Source organism: Podarcis erhardii (genome assembly GCF_964252035.2).
Source record: "Podarcis erhardii genome assembly, chromosome: 6".
Classification (NCBI taxonomy): Eukaryota; Metazoa; Chordata; class Lepidosauria; order Squamata; family Lacertidae; genus Podarcis; species Podarcis erhardii.
Window position 1 is genome coordinate 71956261 of NC_138510.1, and position 22331 is coordinate 71978591.

Sequence of the window (22331 nt, forward strand, 5' to 3'; positions counted from 1 at the left end):
ACACCCCATTGTCAGTTGAGTTGAAGGCATATGGAAGCAACAGAGAGAAGAATATAGAATAATATGTCAAAGAGAGCTGGGGCGAGAACACAGCTCTGGAATCATAGAATTATAGAGCTGGTATAAAGGTCTATTTCTACAGAAGAAACTTCTTCTGCTTTTTGCTAGTTTCACAATACTGCTTCCCTTTCACTTTTAGATGCCATGAAAACTCTGGTTTCCTTTTGAATAGTTTCCCCCCTGATTTGAAAGCACCATCATCTGCCCTGGATTTGTCCCTCTCATAATTTTTTGGATCCATTTCCCCAGACTGATCTCAATATAAATACTGGAGTTCTTTGAGATAATTTATTCCGGCATTCTAGCTGCTTCAAAGAGATCAGATGGTGTTAGAAAACTCTGGATTTTTCTTTTTTTTAATTTTTATATAAGTTCTCAACTTTAAAAGTCTAGTTTGCAGAGCATTGATTAAGGAAAAAATCAGCATGCCCCAACACCTCAGATTACGCAACCATCTTTCTGCTTGATTTAAGGAGGGTCACTTAGGTTATGACGTATTTTCAGATTCCAATTAGAGACTCCTCTAATGAAATGGAGGGGGTGGGGAAGAACATAACATGCAAAAATGAAAAATAGTTTTAGAAGTGACACATCTTGTGGAGCTGATTCATATTAAAATGTTGTTGAAACAGTGTGTGCCACCCGTAAGTCTTCGTGTAGCTCAAGCAGGAAGCCAATATGCAACTTGGGAACATAGGGAGTTGCCTTATTGACAGGAGAAAGCCAGCAGTAAATCTCACAGAGCAAGTTGGACTTAACTATTAGCAAAAACAGGATTTGCACAGGAGTGTCAGGTCTAAGGAGGCAGCAACTCGCCTCCAACTGGTTTTGCCTCCATGAAGCAGGGAATGAAGGTCCCTGCCTCTCCACAGCTGACTAAATCCCCTCCTCTCCAGGGTTTTCCCTAAGCAATCTGGAACTGTGCCGGTGTGCAGCTAACTTCTCCCCTGCTCTTTTCATGTGTTTCCTGGTTCTTGGAGACCAGAGGGGAGGGGAGCTTGTCACAGCAGGAGGGAGAGACTCCAGCACCTCTTCACCAGCCAGACTCATCTTTGTCTCTTGGCCTCCCTCCTTTCCTGCTTCAGCTGTTGAGAATTTCTATTCCACCTTAAGGAGCAGACATGGGATTGTTACGTGTCACATGTATGTTTACATTCCAGCACAGTATGCTGGGAACTTCCGTTGTGTGTATAGCTTTTGCTTTTCCCTGTCTCTCTGAGAAGACAAAGAGAGGGATGACATGTTTCTTTGTCCTGATTTATGATTAATAAATCCGTAGTTGTAGTATGCTTCCACAAGCCTCACGCCTATTCTGTGTGTGCAGTTCACTCTGCTAACATAGTGTGCCCTGGCTTTGAAGCCTGGGTCGCTGATTTACGTCAGAGCAGAGGGCGATAGGTCTTTGCAGCGGGATGGTTGGAAGAAGACAACCCAGCTGGGGCTAGCCAGCTGGCCTTGCGACCCTCTGCATGCCGACATCAGGTTCTGCCTCTGATTCTGGACTCTCTCTGCCATATACTCCCTTCGCTCACTAAGCCCTGTAACCTCTTCAGCTTCTGACACCTCCTCCTCCTAATCTTCTCCCTCTTCTCCCTTTGTCCACTCACTGTTGTCCCACCACCAGTCCCTGGGCTCTGGGCCTTCATCCCTTGGAGTTTCCCCAGCTGGTTCCTCCCACCATTCTGCTGCGTCCAACAAATCCACAACACTTATACAGAGTCAGGCCCTAGGTCACTCTAGCTAGGTACTCAGTGGCTGTGGCTTTGCAACTGTTTCAGGCAGGGGACCTTCCCAGACCTACCTGGAAAAGCCAGGGCCTCAACCTTGGACCTTCTTCATGCAAACCAAATGCTACAATCCTTCCCCAGAATTCAGGATGAATTCTTCTGCAGAGGGCATGTCAAAGAAGATTCCAGGTGTCTTTCTGATCCATAGAAGATTCTATTGATTTGAGAAGCCAGCGACTGAACCATCTATGGCCATCTTCAAAAGACCCTGAAAAGGGTTGAAAGTGGAGTGCGTTTTTTGGCATGTAAACCACACACCTGAGAACAGTCGCCTGTTTCAAATGAGGTCTCCATGCAATGTTTTGGAAGGAAGTGGGAAGCAGCTGGGAGACACCCAGGAAAAGTAGAGAGGCACGAGGACCAATAGGGCAGGTGCTCAACTACTGCAATGGCCCCACTTTGGTAACAAATGAAGCTGTGTTAAACAAAGGCAGACAGTTGGTTCATCTAGTTAGTTCCGTATTCTCCACACAGTATTGTCCAGGGTTTCATTCCCAGCCCTACCTGAAGATCCTTGGGGATGATCCTGGTACCACTTTACCATTCAGTTTGCTGCCTTTCTTGCTTCCTAGTAGGAAAAAAACGAGACATCAATCGTAAATACTGTTTATACTCTTTTGAAATTACCAAAACTTCACAATATATAGTCGCTGGCAATGTGGTAGTAAATAATTCATTCCCTTTCTGGGCTGATAACAGAGAAATATTTGATAACTTACTAACTATGAGACACTAGTTGTAAGAAGGTATTTTAATGCTGCTCTAAATATTTATCTAAGGCTTCCTCAACCTCAGACCTCCAGATGTTTTGAGACTACAATTCCCAGCATCCCTGACCACTGGTCCTGCTAGCTAGGGATCATGGGAGTTGTAGGCCAAGAACATCTGGAGGGCCGAAGTTGAGGAAGCCTGATTTATCTGGTCAGAAAGGAAATGAAACAATCAAAATGAACCAGTCGATGGGTATGCAGTCATTTGGGTACAATGCTAATATCCTCTCTGAATTTTTAAAATTCGCTTGGCAGAAACATTTAGAAAAGAAAGCTAAAGTTGCTTAACTTTTTATTCTTCCTGTGGAACAAATTATTCCTGGATATTGTTCTTTATTAGCTACTCTCTAAGCATATTTTAGAGCTCATTCCAGACTGCAGCGAAAGAGTGAGTAAAAATATAAAACCCGGGGGCGAGGGTCTCCCCCCCCCCAAGCTAATACTATCTTAAAATTAACTAGTGAAATCCATGGTCACTTTGCATTCTGAAAATATTCAAAACAATTACGGTATTTCCTGTTCTTTACAATGAAATGACTAACATATTAGATTTTACTGCTGGAATATTCTGAGGTAAGGCCAGGCTTAAAGAAACAGTAGTGATTGATCCAAAACAGTTTAGTTATGGTGCCAAAAAGGATGACTCATGCCACTGTGACATGTATCTTGCATTCACTAAACCAAAAAACAGTTGGATCAACTGAATTAGCCAAATTTACTTATTCATTTTAAAGTCCATGTTTTATTTGCCCTCTTAACTTGCTCACTGAAAATATTATTTGAAATTTTGTTTTGCAGCACCATGTCAAGTGTCCGTAGCAGGAGGAAGATGAGATAAAAGATTTCAATGTGGGCTGGGGGCAGGGCCATGGCAAAGTCCAAAAGCCTGCTCTTAGATTTTATTGAAATTATTGTTATTATTGTCAATCTCAAACCTTAACAAAATGTTTTAGTGCTTCAGTGAATTTGCAGTGGTGAATGTTGTACCCTACCCCACAATTTTGGCTCCCCCTCAAATGGCCTGAATTCTCTCTCTGCCTCCAACTCCCCACTTTCACATCCTTATGAACGAGGCGAGGAAAGCAGAGGGGGATATTTCTTCACTCAGTATTAATATATTTTTGGAAAAAATGCTGGAACTTTTGCTGCATTTTTTTTAAGGCTGTGTATGCACCATACATTTAAAGCACAAGGCATCCCCCCAAAGAGCACTGGGAACTATAGGAACTCCAGCACCCTCGACAAATGTGCTTTAAATGTATGGGGGGGGGGGTGCAGCGGTAATTAGCAAAGATATAAGAGAGGTGGTGAACTCTCCTTCCTTGGAGGTTTTTAAGCAGAGGTTGGATGGCCATCTGTCATGGATGCTTTAGCTGAGATTCCTGCATTACAGGGGATTGGACTAGATGACCCTTGGGACCCCTTCCAACTCTTAAGATTCAATGATTCTATGATGCGGTCTGGAAACATGGGGAAGACAGATTCCTGCCCATCCTGCCCATTGGTTTGGATGGCTCTGACTTCCACCCCTGAATTATTATTTGGGGTGGGGGGTAGCCCGATCCAATGCATATTTGCTCAAAAGTGCGTAGAGTCTCTTGGGCTTAAAGGTAAAGGTAAAGGGACCCCTGATCATTAGGTCCAGTCATGGCCAACTCTGGGGTTGCGGCGCTCATCTCGCTTTATTGGCCGAGGGAGCTTCCGGGTCATGTGGCCAGGATGACTAAGCTGCTTCTGGCGAACCAGAGCAACGCACAGAAATGCCGTTTACCTTCCCGCCGGAGCGGTACCTATTTATCTACTTGCACTTTGACATGCTTTCGAACTGCTATGTTGGCAGGAGCAGGGACCGAGCAACAGGAGCTCACCCCGTCGTGGAGATTTGAACCGCCGACCTTCTGATGGGCAAGTCTTAGGCTCTGTGGTTTAACCCACAGCGCCACTCCTGTGTAATTATGCTTGCAGTTGCAACCTGAACTGCACTATATTGAACTAAATGGTGAAAGAAATCAGAGTCTGTGCATGCTGGCATAAGAGTAAGTCCCAGTGAATTTAATAGGGCTTACTTCTGAGTAGATATGCACAGTATCACACTGTATATCAGAAATTAGCCATTTGGCCAGGATAAGCCAGCCAGCATTCAGCACTGTTAAGTCTCATTGATTTTAGTGAGAGAGCTGAGCATACTCCAAATCTCTCCCAATAAGAACTTAAGACTCCTAACTTGGACTGGATAATGCTCCTTTTCTAGATTTTCCTATGGATGGGGGGAGGGGGAGGGGAGAGATGCTTAAGTCAGTGTCCCTGTCTGGACATAGAGAAGTTTGTAGCTCTCAAAATATTTTGGAAGGGATATTGTTGTTGTTTTAAAAAATGTAAATATATCCTAAGGCTGCTTTCCTATCTATAGATAACAGATTTCTGAATAATCATATAAATGATGTGCAACGCCAACAGCGATTTTTAATAACACAGATAACCTAAGCTTACCTGAGAGGTCTTTCTATTAGAATGTAATTAAAGATAGCTATTCAACATTGTAGGTTGTAAGCAGCACTGAACTTCTAAAATAGTAATAGGTTTGTCACTTTTCTTCCTGTGGCCAAACCACTTGCAAAAAGTAGCATACAGTGGTACCTCGGGTTACATACGCTTCAGGTTACAGACTCCACTAACCCAGAAATAGTACCTTGGGTTAAGAACTTTGCTTCAGGATGAGAATAGAAATTGCGCGGTGGCAGCGGGAGGCCCCATTAGCTAAAGTGATACCTCAGGTTAAGAACAGTTTCAGGTTAAGAACGGACCTCCGGAATGAATTAAGTTCTTAACCCGAGGTACCACTGTACGTCTGTCTTTGAAAGAGTGCCGTCCCTACTGTTAGGCATAGTGAGGAGGAGACTTCAGGTGGTAGATATTGAGGGACAAGTGGCAACAAGGTATTGGTGGACACAGCCTTTTGGCCTCCAAATTAACCTGCTACCCCCAATAATAGCTGAGGACAATGCTAATGCCAGTGTTGGAGTGAATTTTAGCTGCCAGTCCAGTTGCAATGAGGGAGGTGCCATCTTGTCCTTTGCCTCGGGCAGCAAAATGTCTTGGGCCAGCCCTGCTTTTAATCATTGCTTCCCCAAATCCCATATATAGCTGTAGGTGGAATTGCAATTTACAGATATATTGCATTGAGCTACTCTTTTGGTCCTGCTGAGGCCACAATTGCAGAAATAAAGGACACCCAAAGGTGGCGCTGTGGTTCAAGTACACCTATATACTGTATCTATATATATTTATTAGACTGAAATATAATCATTCATTTTCTCGCATTTTCAAAAGGGATAATGTTAGTCTTTGCATCATCATCATCTGTAAAGAGGTATCTCTGGCTAAAATCTTCCTGCTAACATATGTTAACACATTAACTTTGCAAGTTTCAGAGTACTTTACTGCCTTAGGTACTTGCCAATACACTGTGATCACTGATTACTTTCACGTGTCCCTTTACTCTTGTCAGTGGGGCTGTTTTGGTCAATTGTAGGACATGGGAAAACAGTTGTTCTTTGATCATGCCAGGGCAATTGCGGGCTTGGCCGTGTGCATTGCTCCACCCCCCCCCCCAACAATAGAAACCAAACCAAAACTCTGCTGTGATCACTTGCATGCAGATAATGCAATTTCCCTGTCTTGAGCAAAGGGCCAACTGTTTTCAATTGTCACAAAAGTGGCTCAGAGAAAAGCAGCACCGTGTTGCTTTGATTTATTGGCATGTGAAAGTACTTCTTGCCTGTCAAAGCAAGACCTTGTTTTTTCTATATTAAGCATAGGCCAGGGGCTCAGTTAAGAGCCACGGGGGCTTCCCATTGGACCCTCAGCACAGCCCCTCATTCCACAGATGCTGCTTACAAGGTACCTCCCTCAGGTGTTTTTTCCTGGCCAAGTTAAGACCACAGGCAAAAAGGATCTTGGACACTCCCCATCCTCGTTCGAACACTGAGAGCTAAACTAGAAGTGGGAGCTGCAGTTCTGCATGTCAGGTCATCACTTGGCTCTACAGAGAGTTTAGTGGAGCTGGATATATTTTATACATGTACTAAAGGTAAAGCTAAAGGACCCCTGGACAGCTAAGTCCAGTCAAAGGCGACTATGGGGTTGCGGCGCTCATTTTGTTTCAGGCCGAGGGAGCCAGTGTTTCCAGGTCATGTGGCCAGCATGACTAAACCACTTCTGGTGCAATGGGACACCATGGTGGAAACCAGAGTGCACATTTACCTTCCTGCTACTGCGGTACCTATTTATCTAATTGCGCTGGTGTGGTTTCGAACTGCTAGGTGGGCAGAAGCTGGGACAGAGCAATGTGGATTCGAACTGCCGACCTCCCGATTGGCAAGCCCAAGAGGCTCAGTGGTTTAGACCACAGCACCACCCGCATCCCTTTGCTAGAGCAATAGGACAACCCAAGGTTATGTTAACATTTGGAAAAGCTGTGTGGAAAAAGTTCAAGAAAAAATATATTTTTTTTAATAAGGAGGGGTGAGTGGGGAACTTTAGAGGAGGCAGAGGTGCTTACCTGATATCTTGGAAGTCGTGAGGAGGAAGGGATGGTGCAAAGTGCTATCTCCCCTCCCTCCCCAATAAGAAGCAGAGACTCACCTGTCAGGAGGTCAGGTAGGTGCCATCACCCACTTCTTCTACTGTTTGGTTGGTGATAGTTTTACAGTGTTCAAAATGGCTTAGAGGCTTCTTTGAAGTGTGAAGTGATATGTAGATTACCTTACTAAATAATATAATGTGGGAGCACCAAACCCTTCCTAAAATAAATAATTACCTACCATTGGGCAGAGTGTGGCAGCTTCCTCAGGTGGCAAACAATGGAGTGGGCAGGAGGAAGGGAGTGACACTGAAGGTTTGTGTGCCACAAAGCCATTCCTGTACGCCTCCCCAAGCTATGCTAATTCCCTTTGGTATGAGGGAGAATGCTGCCCTACCAGTTAGTACATGGAATGGGAAGTTGCCATCTTGTCCTCCAGCCTGCGAAGCTACTTTTTAAAACTTTCTCTCTCTTCGGCAGTGATCTGGAACTGGAAGCATTGTATAATAATAATATTTGTATACTGTCCTCGCATAAATATTCCCAGTGTGTTTATGTAAAGGGAAAACATTTACTTTACTGAAAATAATTTAAGGCTGATTTTCTGAGCAAATGCCCACCCAAAGTAGCTTACAATCAAAACGGAATATAAAAAAACAATATAAAATGCAAACACAGTACAAAATGTAAAACTTTATAAATGTATGTGATGGCAGCAACCCCAGGTCTTTAAATGCTGGTCTGCCCCAACTGTGTCCAAAGTGGGGGGTGGGATTTAAAGGGTATTTGGGCACCAGCCCTCATCCTGCCTGTCTGTCCTGCAAACTAGCTCCTCCAAGGTAAATTTTCTCCTAGCTGGGCTCCTCAAGGTGGCCAGATGCAAAAGAGGAAAGGGCTCCTATACCTTGAGGGGTTGTGCCATAGAGATAATTTCATTAGCTGTACCTGCAAATTCTGTATTCTACACAAATATTAAAGGTGCCAGAGCCTCATCAACTTTTGCATCTGGTCACCCTAGCTCCAATACAACAGGTAAGTAAGTGTTGGGACAGGGTTGCCAACTAACCAAGGAAAGATAAGACACAAAACCAGCCTGTCCTGTCCTTTTAATAGAGGTTTGATACACTGAAATAAGCTGGGTGATGTTTTTCATGGCATCTGCTAAATGCTATAGCTAAAACTGATGTTAAAGGGGCAAGGAACCAATTAAAAATTTGGCAACCCTAAGCATGGGGTATGTGTGCAGGAGAGACAGGTTAAACACCTCGTGTTATGCCCTCAATTTCTCCTCCATCTCTGCTTTGCACACGGGTGAGGTAGATTAGTATTTAAAGCATAGGAAGATCCTTTGGAAAGGATAGTAGCTAAGTGCTTGGGCATCTCTCTTGCATTCACAAAGTCCCAGCTTCAGTCCCCAGCATTTCCAAGTAGGTCTGAAACCCTGTAGAGCTGCTACCAGTCAGAGTAGACTACACTGATCTAGATGAACCAATAGTTTGACTCTTTCTAAGGCAGCTCCCTATGATCTATCACCATTCCCTGTAATTTGGCCCACAGGCTATGAGCTGAACCGTCTAAGAAACTTCTCAAATTGCTCTCCCAGGTTTATGCATTTTATTGCATTTATGATATGTCACTCTGAGCAGATTATTAGCTATAGGATCCTGTTGCCTGTGATATAGAAACATTGCACTGAATATACCTACATCCCCCTTACCAATATTTCTTCTTCAGGGGCTGTTTGCTTCTGGCTTTGGTTAAGTATGGGCTTCAACAACTGTCCTTTGCATGGAATTAATATTTCATTTTTCTATTAGAATTTTACACAACTGGATATTTAATTCCTTTAACTGGGTCCTCGCTCTCTTCAAGTCGGCTCAGTTGTTTGTTTTAAAGAACGATGGTATTGCCTTTTTAAATGGCACAATGCGCTGTTAACTGCCAGCCAGACGTAAAACATATTCCTCTTTTAAAATTTTATGGGGTATTAATAACACTGAGTTACAGTAGCATTAATTTTTAAGCTTGAACTCCCCATTGATTTCAACAAGGAGTACTTAAGAATCAATGGCCACTGCTTTGATGAGAGGGACACGGCTAACTTTTTCTTTTTTACTTTTCCAATCAAAGGATCAAATTTTGTCCTAAGTAGTATACCACATGAAGAGCTGGCAAAGTGTTAAGTGTGTGAGCATAGGACTGAGTCTAAAGTGCTCTCTGAAATTTCTGAGGAAAAAAACAGCCTAGGAGGCCTGACCCTATATTCCTTCAATATCAACATAATCAGTGCTAATACCTCCAGCTGCACTTTGGAGGAGTCCCATTCCATTGACCTCAGCCAGTGTGCCCTGGAGTAAGTGGTTTGAGGATTGCTGCCTTGATGATCTGTACCCTCTTCACTCTCTCCTTCAACAGGAAGAGTTATACTTGTTCATTATCAATAAAGTGGCTTAGAGAAGCCGCTCTAAATACAAATTAACCAAACTCCAACAACGCGGGTGGAGAGAGATGAACATTCAGAGTTAATATAAGTTTGGTAGTTTGGTGATGGAGCTAAATCTTTGCATGCACAAGGCTCTTGGCTTCTCAGTCAAGGAAAACTGGCAAATATCCATTTACCTGACTGCCTATGATAAGAACTGCATCTAGGTAAGCAGACATGAAAGCATTTCAAAAGTTGTTTCTCTTATGTCATAAATAGCTGTCATGAAGTATGTGGGCAGTCATTTTTCTAGGTTTATCTGAAAGACTAGGAAATGTTTCTGCCCAAGAATTAAGACAGTCAATTTTCCCTTTGGTAGGTAGCGCTTTCTACATGCCCATGCTGAGAAGCATAGCATGTCTCACAAAAAGGCACATGTGAAGAACCCTAAACTGGCTGTGATTTTCAGAATTGTAGGAGGTGCTGATATGGCCCTCATAAAGTAGAATGTATATAAAATCTGTTTTAAGAGCTGTTTAAAACCAACGCTATCACAGGCACTGTAAAGAATACATAGGTGGCACTATAATTTTATCAGAATGACTACAGTCCAGTTTAGGAAGATAAACATGAAAGGAGAGAGGCTTGCCTGCAAGCTAAATGCAGGAAAAGAGACACTGAAAAGGAGAGTCTATTTTTCCTCTCTTTTTTGTAGGGCAAGAGAAGAGTTTCGTTTATACAGCTCTCGTACAAGCACAGATACCAAGGCTGTGAACCGATGCCCACTTGCTTGGGAGCAGCAAATCTCAAACTCACTTCTAAGTAAACATCTAGAGGACATAAAGGAAAGTAAAAGCCCTTTTCAAAACTGAACTTCCCACTGCAGAGTCAAGTTCTCTGCTTCAGCACTCAGCAGGAAGGTGGAAGGAGTAGTATCAGAAAAGGAGTTATGGAAAATAGTTACAGCGGCGTTTAATGTTGGCTATCGGCACTAATCCTCTTTGGATCTGCCTTAGAGCTTAGCACTGGGGAAAGTCACAGTCCTGTCCAACTTGCAAAACCTGTTGAGCCAACGTCCCTGCTCCAAACCCCTCCATTTGAAGCCTCGTATGTGGTGCCACAAAGAGGAAAGATTGGGGAAGGCCAGCAGGGCAAAAGGTGGTAAAAGTGATGCTTTGGAGGCATTATAGTCGTCCTCAGTTTTACTGAATGCTACCCATCTATCTAGTGCAGTGCAGCACAACACACATTTGTTTAGACCCAGTAACATCTCCAGTAAGTGAAGGGGAGCAGCAGTTGCTGAACTATTCAGACCAAAGGAGCCAGCATAGAGCAGCCCACTGAATTTGGACTGGGGTTCACCGGTTTGCTTTGCTCCAGGGAAGCTCTGGTCAAATAAATGCAAACACCGTATTTACTTGAATCTAATGCTCACCTTTTCTGGCCAAATTACGCCGAGAAAATTAAGGTGCACATTAGATTTGATGTCACATTTACATTTGCCAGCAAATACTTTTTTGGGTTTCAAGGTTCTGAAAATTGAAGTGCACATTAGATTCAATGGCTCATTAGACCTGAGTAAATACGGCAGGGTTGCCACCTGTCCTGTATAATACAGGATTGTCCTGTATTTCCATGTAAAAAGCTACATCCTGTATCATGGGCAAAGCTGAGATTTTTGTTAGGGGGAGACAGAGCTTTTATTCTGAAGATTGCCCACCAAAGTTCTTGAGCTTCTTAAAAAAATCATGGGTAAAAATATACCACAGCCCCCCAAAAGAAGACATTAAAAAGCAGCAAGCTTTCGCTGGGGACAGGCATCTGCTGGGGGGTGAGGAGTGCAGAACCTCAATTAATTGAGTACTTTCAATGCTTTTCAGTACAGTATTATTTGTGGATCTTTTCGATAAGGGTTTTGTTCTGTATTTCAGGTATTTCTCTCTCTGCCAAGTTAGGGCCATCCTGTTAGGCTGCAACAGATTGTAATGGATTGCTTGGAAGTCACTTCAGGACCAGATTTCTTTTAATTATTAAAGAATATCGTCTACCAACCACCCCATCCTGACTGATTGAATTTATATACCACCCTATACCCGGAGGTCTCAGGGCGGTCCACGGAACAAAATCAGAATATAAAACCACAAAATGTTCTGTATTTTGCCAGAATAAAGATGATCTACTCGCAGGGTGGGGTGGGGTGCGGGGTATTTGCAAATGAATGAGCTTTTTGAAACCTGCAAAGCAACACTCTGCATGAAGGTGGTGGACACTTGACAAGCGAGCGCCCTGATAAAAAGTGAGCATATCGCCACTCTTAATATTTCAAAGTTTCGTCGGGGGTTGTTCCCAGCAAAGGAGAAGCCCTAATGAGGGGATTTCGCCTGTTACTTTTGGGCGAGAAAAGGAGAAAATTTTGTTCTCGCGACCCCCCGTTGCCTTGACGCCCCTGCGCGTTCTGCCCAGAAGTTTAAACTCCCAACGGAATTTAACGGACTCCGCTCCCAAAGGCGCGCGCAGGAGGCGACAGCACAACCTAACCTCATCCTATCACGTCTTCCCCCCACCCTCCTGGCTCGGCTCCCTCAGGTGATTTTAAGTTTCGGCGCTCGCGGCCTGCGACCCTACGCATAGTTTGTGCTGGGGGGGGGTTGCGTTCGAGTTTTAAGCGCGTGTTAATAAGTGCTTCTTCTGGTCCCGAGGAAGGGCGCGCAGAAGGACTGGGGCCTTTAATGACAGGAAGGACTGGTAAGCACGGCGGCCGAGGAGGAGACGGTCTGCCGGACGAGGAGCTGAGTGAAGCGGACGACGACAACGACGTCCTGCCCCCTCCTCGCTCGCTCGAGCTTCTGCCGCCCCGCTCGGCTCCCCACCTGACTCGGTTCCCTCCTCCTCCCTCCCCCCCCCCAGCCCCGTTCCTTTGTCCTCCCGCTCGCGATTGGCAGGTTTTATTATTCCGCCTCAACAAGCCGCGAGCGGATTGGTCGGCGCGGCTGTGACGCGAGGGGCCGAGCCGCGGAGTAGTTGGGGTTCTGCTCTGTCAGTAACACATGGGCAAGAGCGGCGGAGAGAGGCAGCGAGGAAGGCGCCAGCGGGGAGACGGAGGCCTCCTCTGCGCGCGTCCGGAGACGAGGCAGCGCCGCCCGGGGAGCCGCGGAGGGTCGTGAGAAGAGGAAGGAGAAGAAGAAGCCGCCGCCGCCTCCGCCGTCGTCGCCTTAACAGCAACAGCCGCGCGCTCCGGCTCCTTCGCTGCCCCACTCTCGGGACTTTCCCCCTGCGTTGGCCGTTGGCGGCGAGAGGCTTTGGAAGCCGCCCGAGCCCCGCGACAGGGAGGTGGCGGCGGGAAAGGGGTGGGGGGGAAGCGCGAGCCAGCTCGGAAGTGCGGCCACATCTGCCAAAACTTAACCCAGCTATTGCAGCAGCAGCGAGAGCGGCGTCGGCGCCGCCGCCCGTGCTCGCCTTTTGCAGCAGCAGCAGCAGCAGCAACAACCCAGCTCTGCATCTCCCCTCGAGGGGAAGCAGCGAGAGTAGGACGAAGCAGCAGCAGCAGCAAGGAAGGAAGGAAAGGAAAGGAGGGCTGGAGCAAACGCTTCCCGGACATTTCCAACACCACCACCTCCTTCCTCCCAGCCCGGGGCTGCTTGCAGTTCCCTGACCCGGACGGAGGGTTGCTGCTCCGCGTAGCCCGGCGAGCGCGCTGGGTTTGCTCCGAATTGCTCCGCCGTCAATCGGGATCGAGCCGGGCCAGCCCACCAGCACCAACCCGCCGGTCTCCCCCTGCGAGAGCTCTCCCGAAGCTACAGCCACGTTGTCCACGGCCTCTTGCACCATAGAGGGGAAACAGGTAAGATCGTGGGCGCGGGAGTGGAGAAAGAGAGAGCTGCTTGGTGGTGCGTTGTTTTTTTCATTCTTTTGGGTGATTGTAGCTGTTTCTCCTTTCCTCCCCCCGCCCTCCACTTCGTTGCGGTCCGGAGTGGGAAGTAAACACGGCCACCCCCGCCATCGCCTGGAATCAGATTGGGGGCGGGGGGGGGGAAACTGGCTGCACCTCCCCGGAGCCAAGCGGCGGCGGGGCCGCCCGCAGCCCGGCGTAGCGGTACAAAAGGCTGCCTGCTTTGCCCCGCGCTGCTTCTCTCTCCACCCCCCACCCCGCCCGGTTCTGCCTGGGAGTCGCGGAGGAGGTGGGAGGAACGGTCGCCCACTTTCTTTGTAGTAAAAAAACAACCACTTATTTTGAAACAGTGGCAGGTTTGGAGGAGGAGGAGGAGGAAAGGGAGAAAGAATAATCTTAAGTGAGGTATTTGCTCTCTTCTCTCACTCTCCTTTCTCTTTCTCTCTCTCCCCCCCCCCCTCCTTTTCTCCTCCTTTTTGTTCAGGGGAAATCTGATGAATCAACCTAATTAAAACCAAGCCGTGAATTAAGCATCCATTTTTTATTTTTTTTTGGTACTACAAATTGCAAGCTCTACGCTTGTCCCTCCCTTGGTCTCCATTAAAATCACCAGAGACGTTGTTAAAAGGAGGGAGGGGGTGTGTGTTTTGCCTCTAGCTGCCAGCTCTCCTTTCTGTTTCATTGCCTCTGTTCCAGGACCTAAATTGCTTGGCTGTGTAATTACCAGAGTAAGCCTATTTAAGTTAAAAGCTTTCCTTCTCTTTCTCTGCCCCCCCAACTCCAAATGAAACTTGATGAGGGCCCGTCCTTAGTTATCAAGGGAGTCACTTTCTGGTCAGTCCTCTTGATTCATCTCTTTTAGATTTAATCAGCATTAAGGTATTGCTTGTCCTTAAGAGCTTTAGCTTAATGGGGTTACTGGATGCTTCTGTCAGTGTAGCGTTTCCTTTTATATATAATATTTACCTTTCAACAAAGACAGGGTGGGTGGGAGCAAGGCAGTGGGGCTTGTGTGGGGTGTTTTTGGTCTTGGAAAGATGGGAAGTAGGTTTAGCATACTTTAGGAATCCTTTTTGCTTTTAATCAGAAGTAAGAAATGCAGATTCATATTGCTGGAAATGGTAACAAAAGGCCATTCCATGAGTTAAATGCATCAGAAATCAATTTACATAAAGGTATATGATGCATTCAGAGAAATGCAATGCTAATGGCTTTTAGAGTGGTTCTCTTTCCCAAGTCTCTGGGTTTTTAGTTACAGTCTTAATTGGTGCAGTTCGCAGTCTGGTTTATTGTGTGGTCAACTGAACATATGATCAGGAGTTATTTTGAAGGAAATCCTGTTTTGTTTGGTCCTTTTAATTTTTTTTAAGTGGCCTATTTTAAGGACCCTGAAGCTTCTGTTGTAACTTAGTTGGGCAACTAAGTGGCAGGAAAAGTTTGCCCTCTCCTCTTCACTCTTTCGCTTCAGAGGTATATGTCTTAGCAAACAGCCAGATGCTTTAGCTTGAGCATGGACAGCTTACAAAGGACAAAGGGAAAACACACTGCTTAATTGGCAGTAAATAACTTGATCTTTTTATAGTGCAAATGACTGAACAGTAGCCTGTTCGACTACTGGATTTGAGGCAGAGCAAATTAATCATTTTGGAGTAAGCTTTATGAATTGGTTCCATTATTAATCTCCCTGTTGCCCTGCTTGTACAAAGCATTTATTAGAAAGTGAGAAACACACTTGTGGGCTTGCATGTGTGTCTATTTCCACCTCCACCCCTCCCCAAGCAGCACTTTTACAGCCAGCCATGCTAGCTGTTTCCTGAGTGGGGCATGCTTGATTGTTCTGCCTCTCTGCTTTTACGCAAAACTTTTTTTTTTTTTTAAGGGCAACAAAGCGCTTAGCATTTAAATTGCTGATCAAGGGCAGATTAGTGAGACAAAAGTAGATGTGTTTGTATAGGAAGTTAACAGGCTTCTGAAAGTTAAGTGATCTATTATTATCCAGTAAAGCGTCCTTTGGGAGGAGGACCCCACTTTCATTTGATCTTTTGAAGAAATAAATAAATAAATAAATAAATAGGGACGATCCTGGCTGAGCCCTTGCAGATAACAATAGCATGAAAAGGGAGACCTTGAAAAACTAGTTTCACAACTTTCTCACAGTTTTCTCCGGAGCTTATACTTGCCTCTCCTGTAAAATAGAACCAAACAATCCCCAGAATCATTCCCAGCTGGTGAGCTACAGCTGCACTCCCCAAGAGTTGTGGTCAGGGATTGTGGCCTCACTCTGGCTGTTTTTTTATGCCATTCTCATTTTAGGACTGTGGGGCCCAGCAATTTATATCTGGGAGGGCCATGTAGACTGTGAGACTCCAGGTGTGTGTACTTTCCTGGCAGCAAACAAAGCGGGGGTCACTCTAAGTTTGACAACAGTATTGCAAGCTAAAACTGTCATTGAGCACCACCAGCCAACTTGGAAGGGGAGGCAGCTAATTAACCCAGAACAAAGGCTCTGAAAAGTAAACAAGTTGCTGCTATTCCCCATCTTTCTTGGGCTGGGAGGGGCAGGTTGCAAGAGCTCTTAGTCTGAGAATCAACCCCTTCGTCTCATTTTTCTTTATTTCTTATTCCCTTATCCAGACCATGGTGAACCCAGGCAGCAGCTCGCAGCCTCCCCCGGTCACCAGTGGCTCCCTCTCATGGAAAAGATGTGCAGGCTGCGGGGGGAAGATTGCTGATCGCTTCTTGCTCTATGCCATGGATAGCTATTGGCACAGCCGGTGCCTGAAGTGCTCCTGCTGCCAAGCCCAGCTGGGAGAAATTGGTACGTCCTGCTACACTAAGAGCGGCATGATCCTGTGCAGAAACGACTACATCAGGTGAGAGAGACACAGGGGAAGTTAGGCTGGTTTGCTGGTTTCTTGAATACATGACTCCATACTTTTCCTATGAAGCAGAAGGAACTGCAGGTCCGAAATACCTCTGGTTGCAAGGGGTAGTTCAAAACTAGAAGCCTGATTTAATGAAACAATCCTTTTCCTGGATTACAGTAGAAAACTTTGGTAGATGGCTCAAGGAGAGGTGTGGTAGAATAAAACTCCTAAAGTGATCCTAAACTTTTAAGAGAGAAGTCCTGGTTTAAAACAGTTGGCTGCCCAAAGCTACTATGGTAGTGGGGCAGAAGGACGCTTGTTTGGAACCTAAAGGGGTGAGAGCGAGCATAGAGTTTGCTAGAACAGTGGCGGGAAATGGCTAAAACAGTGAGAGAGCTACCCTTTCAGTATCTGATTTATTATATTTTTATTTGCATAAGCATCTTTAAATGAAAATGGAATGACTCATTCTCTGTATTCATTGTGAAAGAGTTGATTAATTGTTGGAGGGACTGTGACCGTCTCCTGTGCCAAACTCTGCACACCCAACACAGTGGTAATACGTGCTTTCCTATTGCTGTGGAGCATATCTTTCAGTATAAATGTGAACATGTGTATAGTTTGATCAATGTTTAAAATATTTCTTATTGCATCCAGTATTCTGCATCTCCTCCACTTTGCATAACAAAAATGTGTTTGTTTCTTCTCCCCACCCCCACTAGTTTTAGAGCAATTAATAGAAAGAATTTAAGAGGTCCAGGTGCCCATTCAATCTTTTCAGGTGAACTCAAGCTCCTTTAAACTCATTTTGAAAGGAGGCATTTTGAAGGATTACACATTTAATTTGAGTAAATGACTTGATAGACTGATGCACATGAATGCTTTGAGGAGGTGTTCTAGTTCAGCAGCCAGTAATTAAACAGCCCCCTCCCACCTTCTTTGGCATATAAAAAATGTGAGGTAAAGGCATATGGAGTTTTTTTCTAGATAGTCTTGATTTTCATACTTAGAATAGATTTGAAAAAGTATCCCAGTTCTTGGAAGGAGTGAGCAAGCTTTAGTGGTTAAAATCATCTCTTTGTGCCTATTTTCAAATACTTAGTTATAAATATTTTGAGCCGATTTCTTCTGGAATTTGTACATTTAACTATGTAACAACTCTGTAAGTTGCATACTAAATATTACTTTGTTCTGATTCTGAAAGCAACAGCATTTTGAATCGGTGACACCAATAAGGAGACCCTTGTTCTGATAATGGCTCTTTATGCTAGCACCTTCAATCAGCTAAATACAATACAGAAAACAAAATGGCAATAGAAAGGTTTTAAGGGATTGCAGTATTCATTTTGCTAAGTGTGTGGATTTTTAAAGTAAATGCTTGAAAATCAGTGTGTGCAGGCTTACAGCGATGCGTTCTTGATCCCTGTCCGAAGCAACTGCATAAGCGAGACAGAATTCTAATTAAATAGAGCAGAACGGTTAGAAAAAGAGGTTTGTTTGAAGTGGAAAAATTGACACTACTGTTCAGATTCAATGAACAGTACAGATTTCGTCTCTCTCTACTAAAACCGTCAAACAAACCTCTTCTGATCACTACTAATTAAAAAGAGAAGTTGTCTACTGTACGCCTAAGGCAAGTTCAGGCCAGCTTATTGGAATCTCTGCCTCAGGTTTTTGTGTGGCCAAAACTTATTACAGTTTTAATATAGGCTATTATAAATAGGGTGCTTTATCAGATGGTAAATTTGAACTGATTTTGTTCCATCAGACTGACTCTTCACTAGAGTGTGCACTTCTGGAAGCTTATTTGTTCCATAGGATAAAGGTCTACTGACCCAAGTACATAAAGTTCCAGCATTTTCATCTGTGACCCTGATGACTCAGACATAAGTAGCTACATGTCCTAATCTACTAACAAACAAGATGCTACCATTTTACAAGTGCTCTTCAGTGTGTGTGGTTTTTATTGAGGATCATGTAGGAAAATATATAGAAAAAAGTCATGATTTTGTTCTTTTGACTGCTTGCAGAAATTTCAAAGTTGATGGGACTTTCAATGAGATGTTTGTCGTAAAGCTTAGAGACAAATTGATCATTCAGCCTCTGAGGTGATAGGGACTGACTGATTGAAGTCTCTTGATAGGACAAGACAACTGTTTTTTTTTATAAAAAAAACCACCACTATGGGCCTCTACAACTAAATCTGGGTAGTGGCTTTACCAAACCAGCCTTACCTTATCTAAGGATTGCCACAGATTTTATTGGCAGCAGAGGGCTGTGGGGTGTTCATGTAAGTAAAAGGATGGCAATACATTGACTCTTCTCTGACCCCTTAACTCACAACCATAGTACCCTAAGCAAAGGAAGAATTTATTTGGAAGGGAGAAGGGTGATGGGCAGCCCTCCCAGCTATGAGATTCTAGATAAAGCAGCAGCGTGGCAGTGAATCTGCACAATTAAGAGCTTTAATTAGTGTCTCCTCCATTTTCTCTTAGTTCTGATAGGTTTTATCTAATGAGATCTCGTCCCTGGCTTAGATCTGCCTGGAATGACGTGTCCAAAATGAATGAGAGCTGTGTCGCAAACAAAACATTTAATTAACAAAATTGGCCTTGGAGAGAGCAAGAGAGAATAGGCTGGGGGGTGGTTGAAAGAGGTGGTGGGGAGGGAGAAACAAACTAGGCTTTTCTTAAAGGGCTAGTGCTGCTTGAGAACTTTTTCTGTACAAATGTCTATTTAATATGATTAGAATCTCTTATATCCCACCTGGTGTTTGCTACTGAGGTGGCAGTGGAAATATATTTTTGGGTTGGGGAGCAGGTGAGGAGCATATAGCCTTGCCTAGATCATGAGAGCATGGTCGCCCCCCCCCCCAAAAAAAGTGTTCGTGGCACTGTGCTTGACATGCCGGGCGGCAAGCACCTGATTCCCATTCCAACAGGCAAAAGATGTTCTCTGTTCTCCTTGCTGCTCATTGCCATTCACGTGGGCTGTCTGTCCACAGTATGAGCCATTTGAGGAGGGGAGGAAAGGGAGGGAGCAGCCAAGCAACGAGTTCATTTTTCTGGTAATCAACAGCAAGCTGCTATATTCAGGGAATGCTGTCCCTTTAATTGAACAGGCTAGGTAATTAAATGGCATTTTTCCAATAGGACGTGCTAGGTAAATCTAATAGTTGGTTATTTAATATCACTTTGAAGTCTGCCCACTCAAGCACAATGACAGCACAGGAGCATGTGAACTATTAGCTTGGAAAAAAAATCCAGGATCTCAAAAATTAATTAAATCGCATGCAATTTAGGGGGAACGTTTATCTTGATTTGTCATAACAGAATTAATTCAAGGCCTCCAATTCACTTGGGGGCAGATCTGTTACTCTGAATTAACCAAGCGTAATTTGGCTGATATTTTTTCCTCTCTCTTCCCCCCTTCTCTCTCCCTCTCCCTCTAATGCAGCACTTGCACAGCCGCCTTCCTCCCCCTTAAGTATCAATAGCTTCTGGTGCTTTTAAGGTGCTTGGGCTGTAGTTATGCTGAAGTACCTTTAATGGACTTGGCTGTAGGCATAATTTTTTTGCGTAGCCTTTGTTACATCTGATACAGCTGGCACAGAATTTGGATCCGGCATAGGAAATCTGATGGAAAACCAATTGCTTCTGGATCAGTAGCTTTGGATGTGCTTTTCTTTCAGCTAGGAAGTTTGGATGCTTCTGGGTACAGATATGTCGCCCCCCTCCCTTCTCCTCCTCTCTCTCCTCTCCCCACCCCTTTCAGGTGCAAGGGGAAAATTGAAATTGAACTGCGGGACTAGCAATGCAAAACTCTTTGTGGTGCAGAGCTGTTTGGTTTCCACAGCATGGTAAAAATCCCCACACTGCACCTTACTTTTCTGTAGTTTATTTTAAAAGTGTTCCAGTTGAATAAATAGAAATTTTCAGCTAGCTCCTCACCCCACATCCTCTTGTTCCCATCTCATCACCTCTGTCCGCTTCTAAAGGTTTTGAATGAGGAAGAGAGTTTGGATTAATTTAAGGTGGCATTACATAATGCTGCAAAATGTAGGACCTTTCATCCATATATGGAACATCTCAGTGTTGGTGATTGATTGTGTTGCCCAAATGTTGAAATATTAACAACCTCTTTGGACTCCAAGACCCAAAGAGAGGAAACTGAAACCACTTCTGTCATCGCAATTAAAGAGTCCCCTGGCTTTAATTAGCCTGACCTGGGGTATCTCTCCCCCATTGCTGGAGTTAAAGAGAAAAGAGCCCATTAAAGTCCAGTCTGAGACCGATAGTTACTTAATTGAGCACCTAAAGCCTCCAGCCTTTTAAATTAAATACTGTCCTGGACAGTCTCCCTGATTAGCTAATTAACTCTACTCTCTCACAGAACCCATATAAAAACAACTTTTCAGGATGAGGGTAGTTAACAATGATTGTCTTCCTCCATGGTGAAACAAAAATTATCTGAAGCTTCTGATAAAGTGCCGCAAAATAAGAGTATTCTCATTAGTAGGAAAGAAAAGAAAAGCATCTAAAAAAAGTAACGGGCAAAGTCCTGGACATTTGCTTCAGTAGTAGCCTAACCCTGCAGATTATGTAGACTGCTTTAGGTTAGTTTTGGCTGTGACTTCCGAAAATTCAAATTCTTTTAGAACGAGGCTGGCTGTGTGTGTGTGTGTGTTTTTAAAATGATGTACAAGTAGCTTTTGGGATTACATTTTTAACTTGCAATTATTAAAATTTAATTTAGATGCACAACTACCATTGCTCAGGAAAGTTTGTATGATACACACATACTTTATGAAGAGAATGTGTCACAGTTAAAGCAGCATGATTAAAAATGATTTTTAAATTGTGTGGTGTGTTTGAAATCCTCGCCTCTTCCGCAGGAGGCTGTGAAAGAGGGTTTTTTTTCTGTCTTGCCTCCTTTAAAAGAGGGGTGTGTGCCTGTGTGTACTTATGGGAAGAGAGTATTCATACAGCTATGAGATCTTCCTTTTGCCATTCTAGAAAAGCTTCTGTTGTAATTTTTGCTGCCACTTTAGTCACAGTTCTGCAGATGGACCTAAATATGCCTTTCTCGCTGCCTCTTTAAATGACTTCCTTCTAGAACGTTGCCACTGATAATGGGGAGTGGTGGAAAGAATACACATAGTGATGCTCTCAATGAAATCAGTTGTCCTTGTAAATACTTTGAAGTGGTCCTCCTGATCCAGCAGATGCTAGAATAGCATCCATCTACTTTTTTTCTGGATGGTTCAGCCCTTTTTAGGCTGGAGGTCTTGGCAGTATATTAGTTCAGCTTTCCCTTTGTACCCATTCTGACTCGCAAGAAAGTGTCAGTGTGTTGCGGATCTCAGACTAATTAGTTTTGAAATGGAGTTTTGATTGAACTCTTCAAATCGATGCTGCTGCAAAATTTGTTTCTCAGGCTTCCTATTAAAAGCCATCTTAAGGGGCAGTTTTACTACTCTCCCTGTCGTTCAGTCGATACATTTAATACCAACTTACAGGCTATTTTCAATAAAGTGGCGACAGCAAATTAGTAGTTTGAACATGACAAGCCTCCCTCTGCAAGCACTGATTCTGGAAAACTCAAAGCAATTATTTTCGTCCCCCCTCCTTGATACGGAGGCACGCAGCAAACATTCAGATCACAGCATTTTCAGTAGTAACGCGTCCTCCAGACTGATACACAAGCACGAATGTATGACTTTACTATTGGGCAAAAAAGGCAATGGAAATAATTAATATTATGACACCAGTACATTTATTTTATAGATGCTATTGCACTCTCCCTCCCCCCCCCCCCAAGCACCCAAATCTTAAGCCATGGGAGGGGGAGCCTGCCAGCTAGTTCAGATTCTTCCTTCACTATGAGATGGTCCATCATTGTAATAGCTGTGGGTGCAGTGAGAAACTGCAGAAAAGCAAACAAGAGAGAAAAAA

General features: G+C 44.3%; 1 protein-coding gene and 1 long non-coding RNA gene across 5 annotated transcripts in view; one reads left to right on the top strand and one right to left on the bottom strand.

Annotated features, from left to right (window-relative positions):
* LOC309344000 overlaps positions 1 to 11997 on the bottom strand; it is a 288311-nt gene extending 276314 nt beyond the window's left edge. For 2 of the 4 annotated variants that reach the window (XR_014157511.1, XR_014157512.1), the window contains exons 1-3: positions 7262 to 11997; positions 2352 to 2415; positions 1862 to 2055 (exon numbers count right to left, since the gene is read on the bottom strand). This is a non-coding gene — a long non-coding RNA (uncharacterized lncRNA). Of the gene's footprint in view, positions 1 to 599; positions 2056 to 2351; positions 2416 to 7261 lie in introns of those variants that run through there. The other 2 variants (XR_014157513.1, XR_014157514.1) reach the window with 2 other exon arrangements.
* Positions 11998 to 13005: 1008 nt separating this feature from the next.
* Positions 13006 to 22331, top strand: part of LMO4 (LIM domain only 4) — a 15620-nt gene continuing 6294 nt past the window's right edge. Inside the window, exons 1-2 of the mRNA XM_081866222.1 lie at positions 13006 to 13462; positions 16145 to 16383. Of these exons, the coding sequence (XP_081722348.1) occupies positions 16148 to 16383 (236 nt within the window). The 5' untranslated portion in view covers positions 13006 to 13462; positions 16145 to 16147. The remainder of the gene's footprint in view (positions 13463 to 16144; positions 16384 to 22331) is intronic.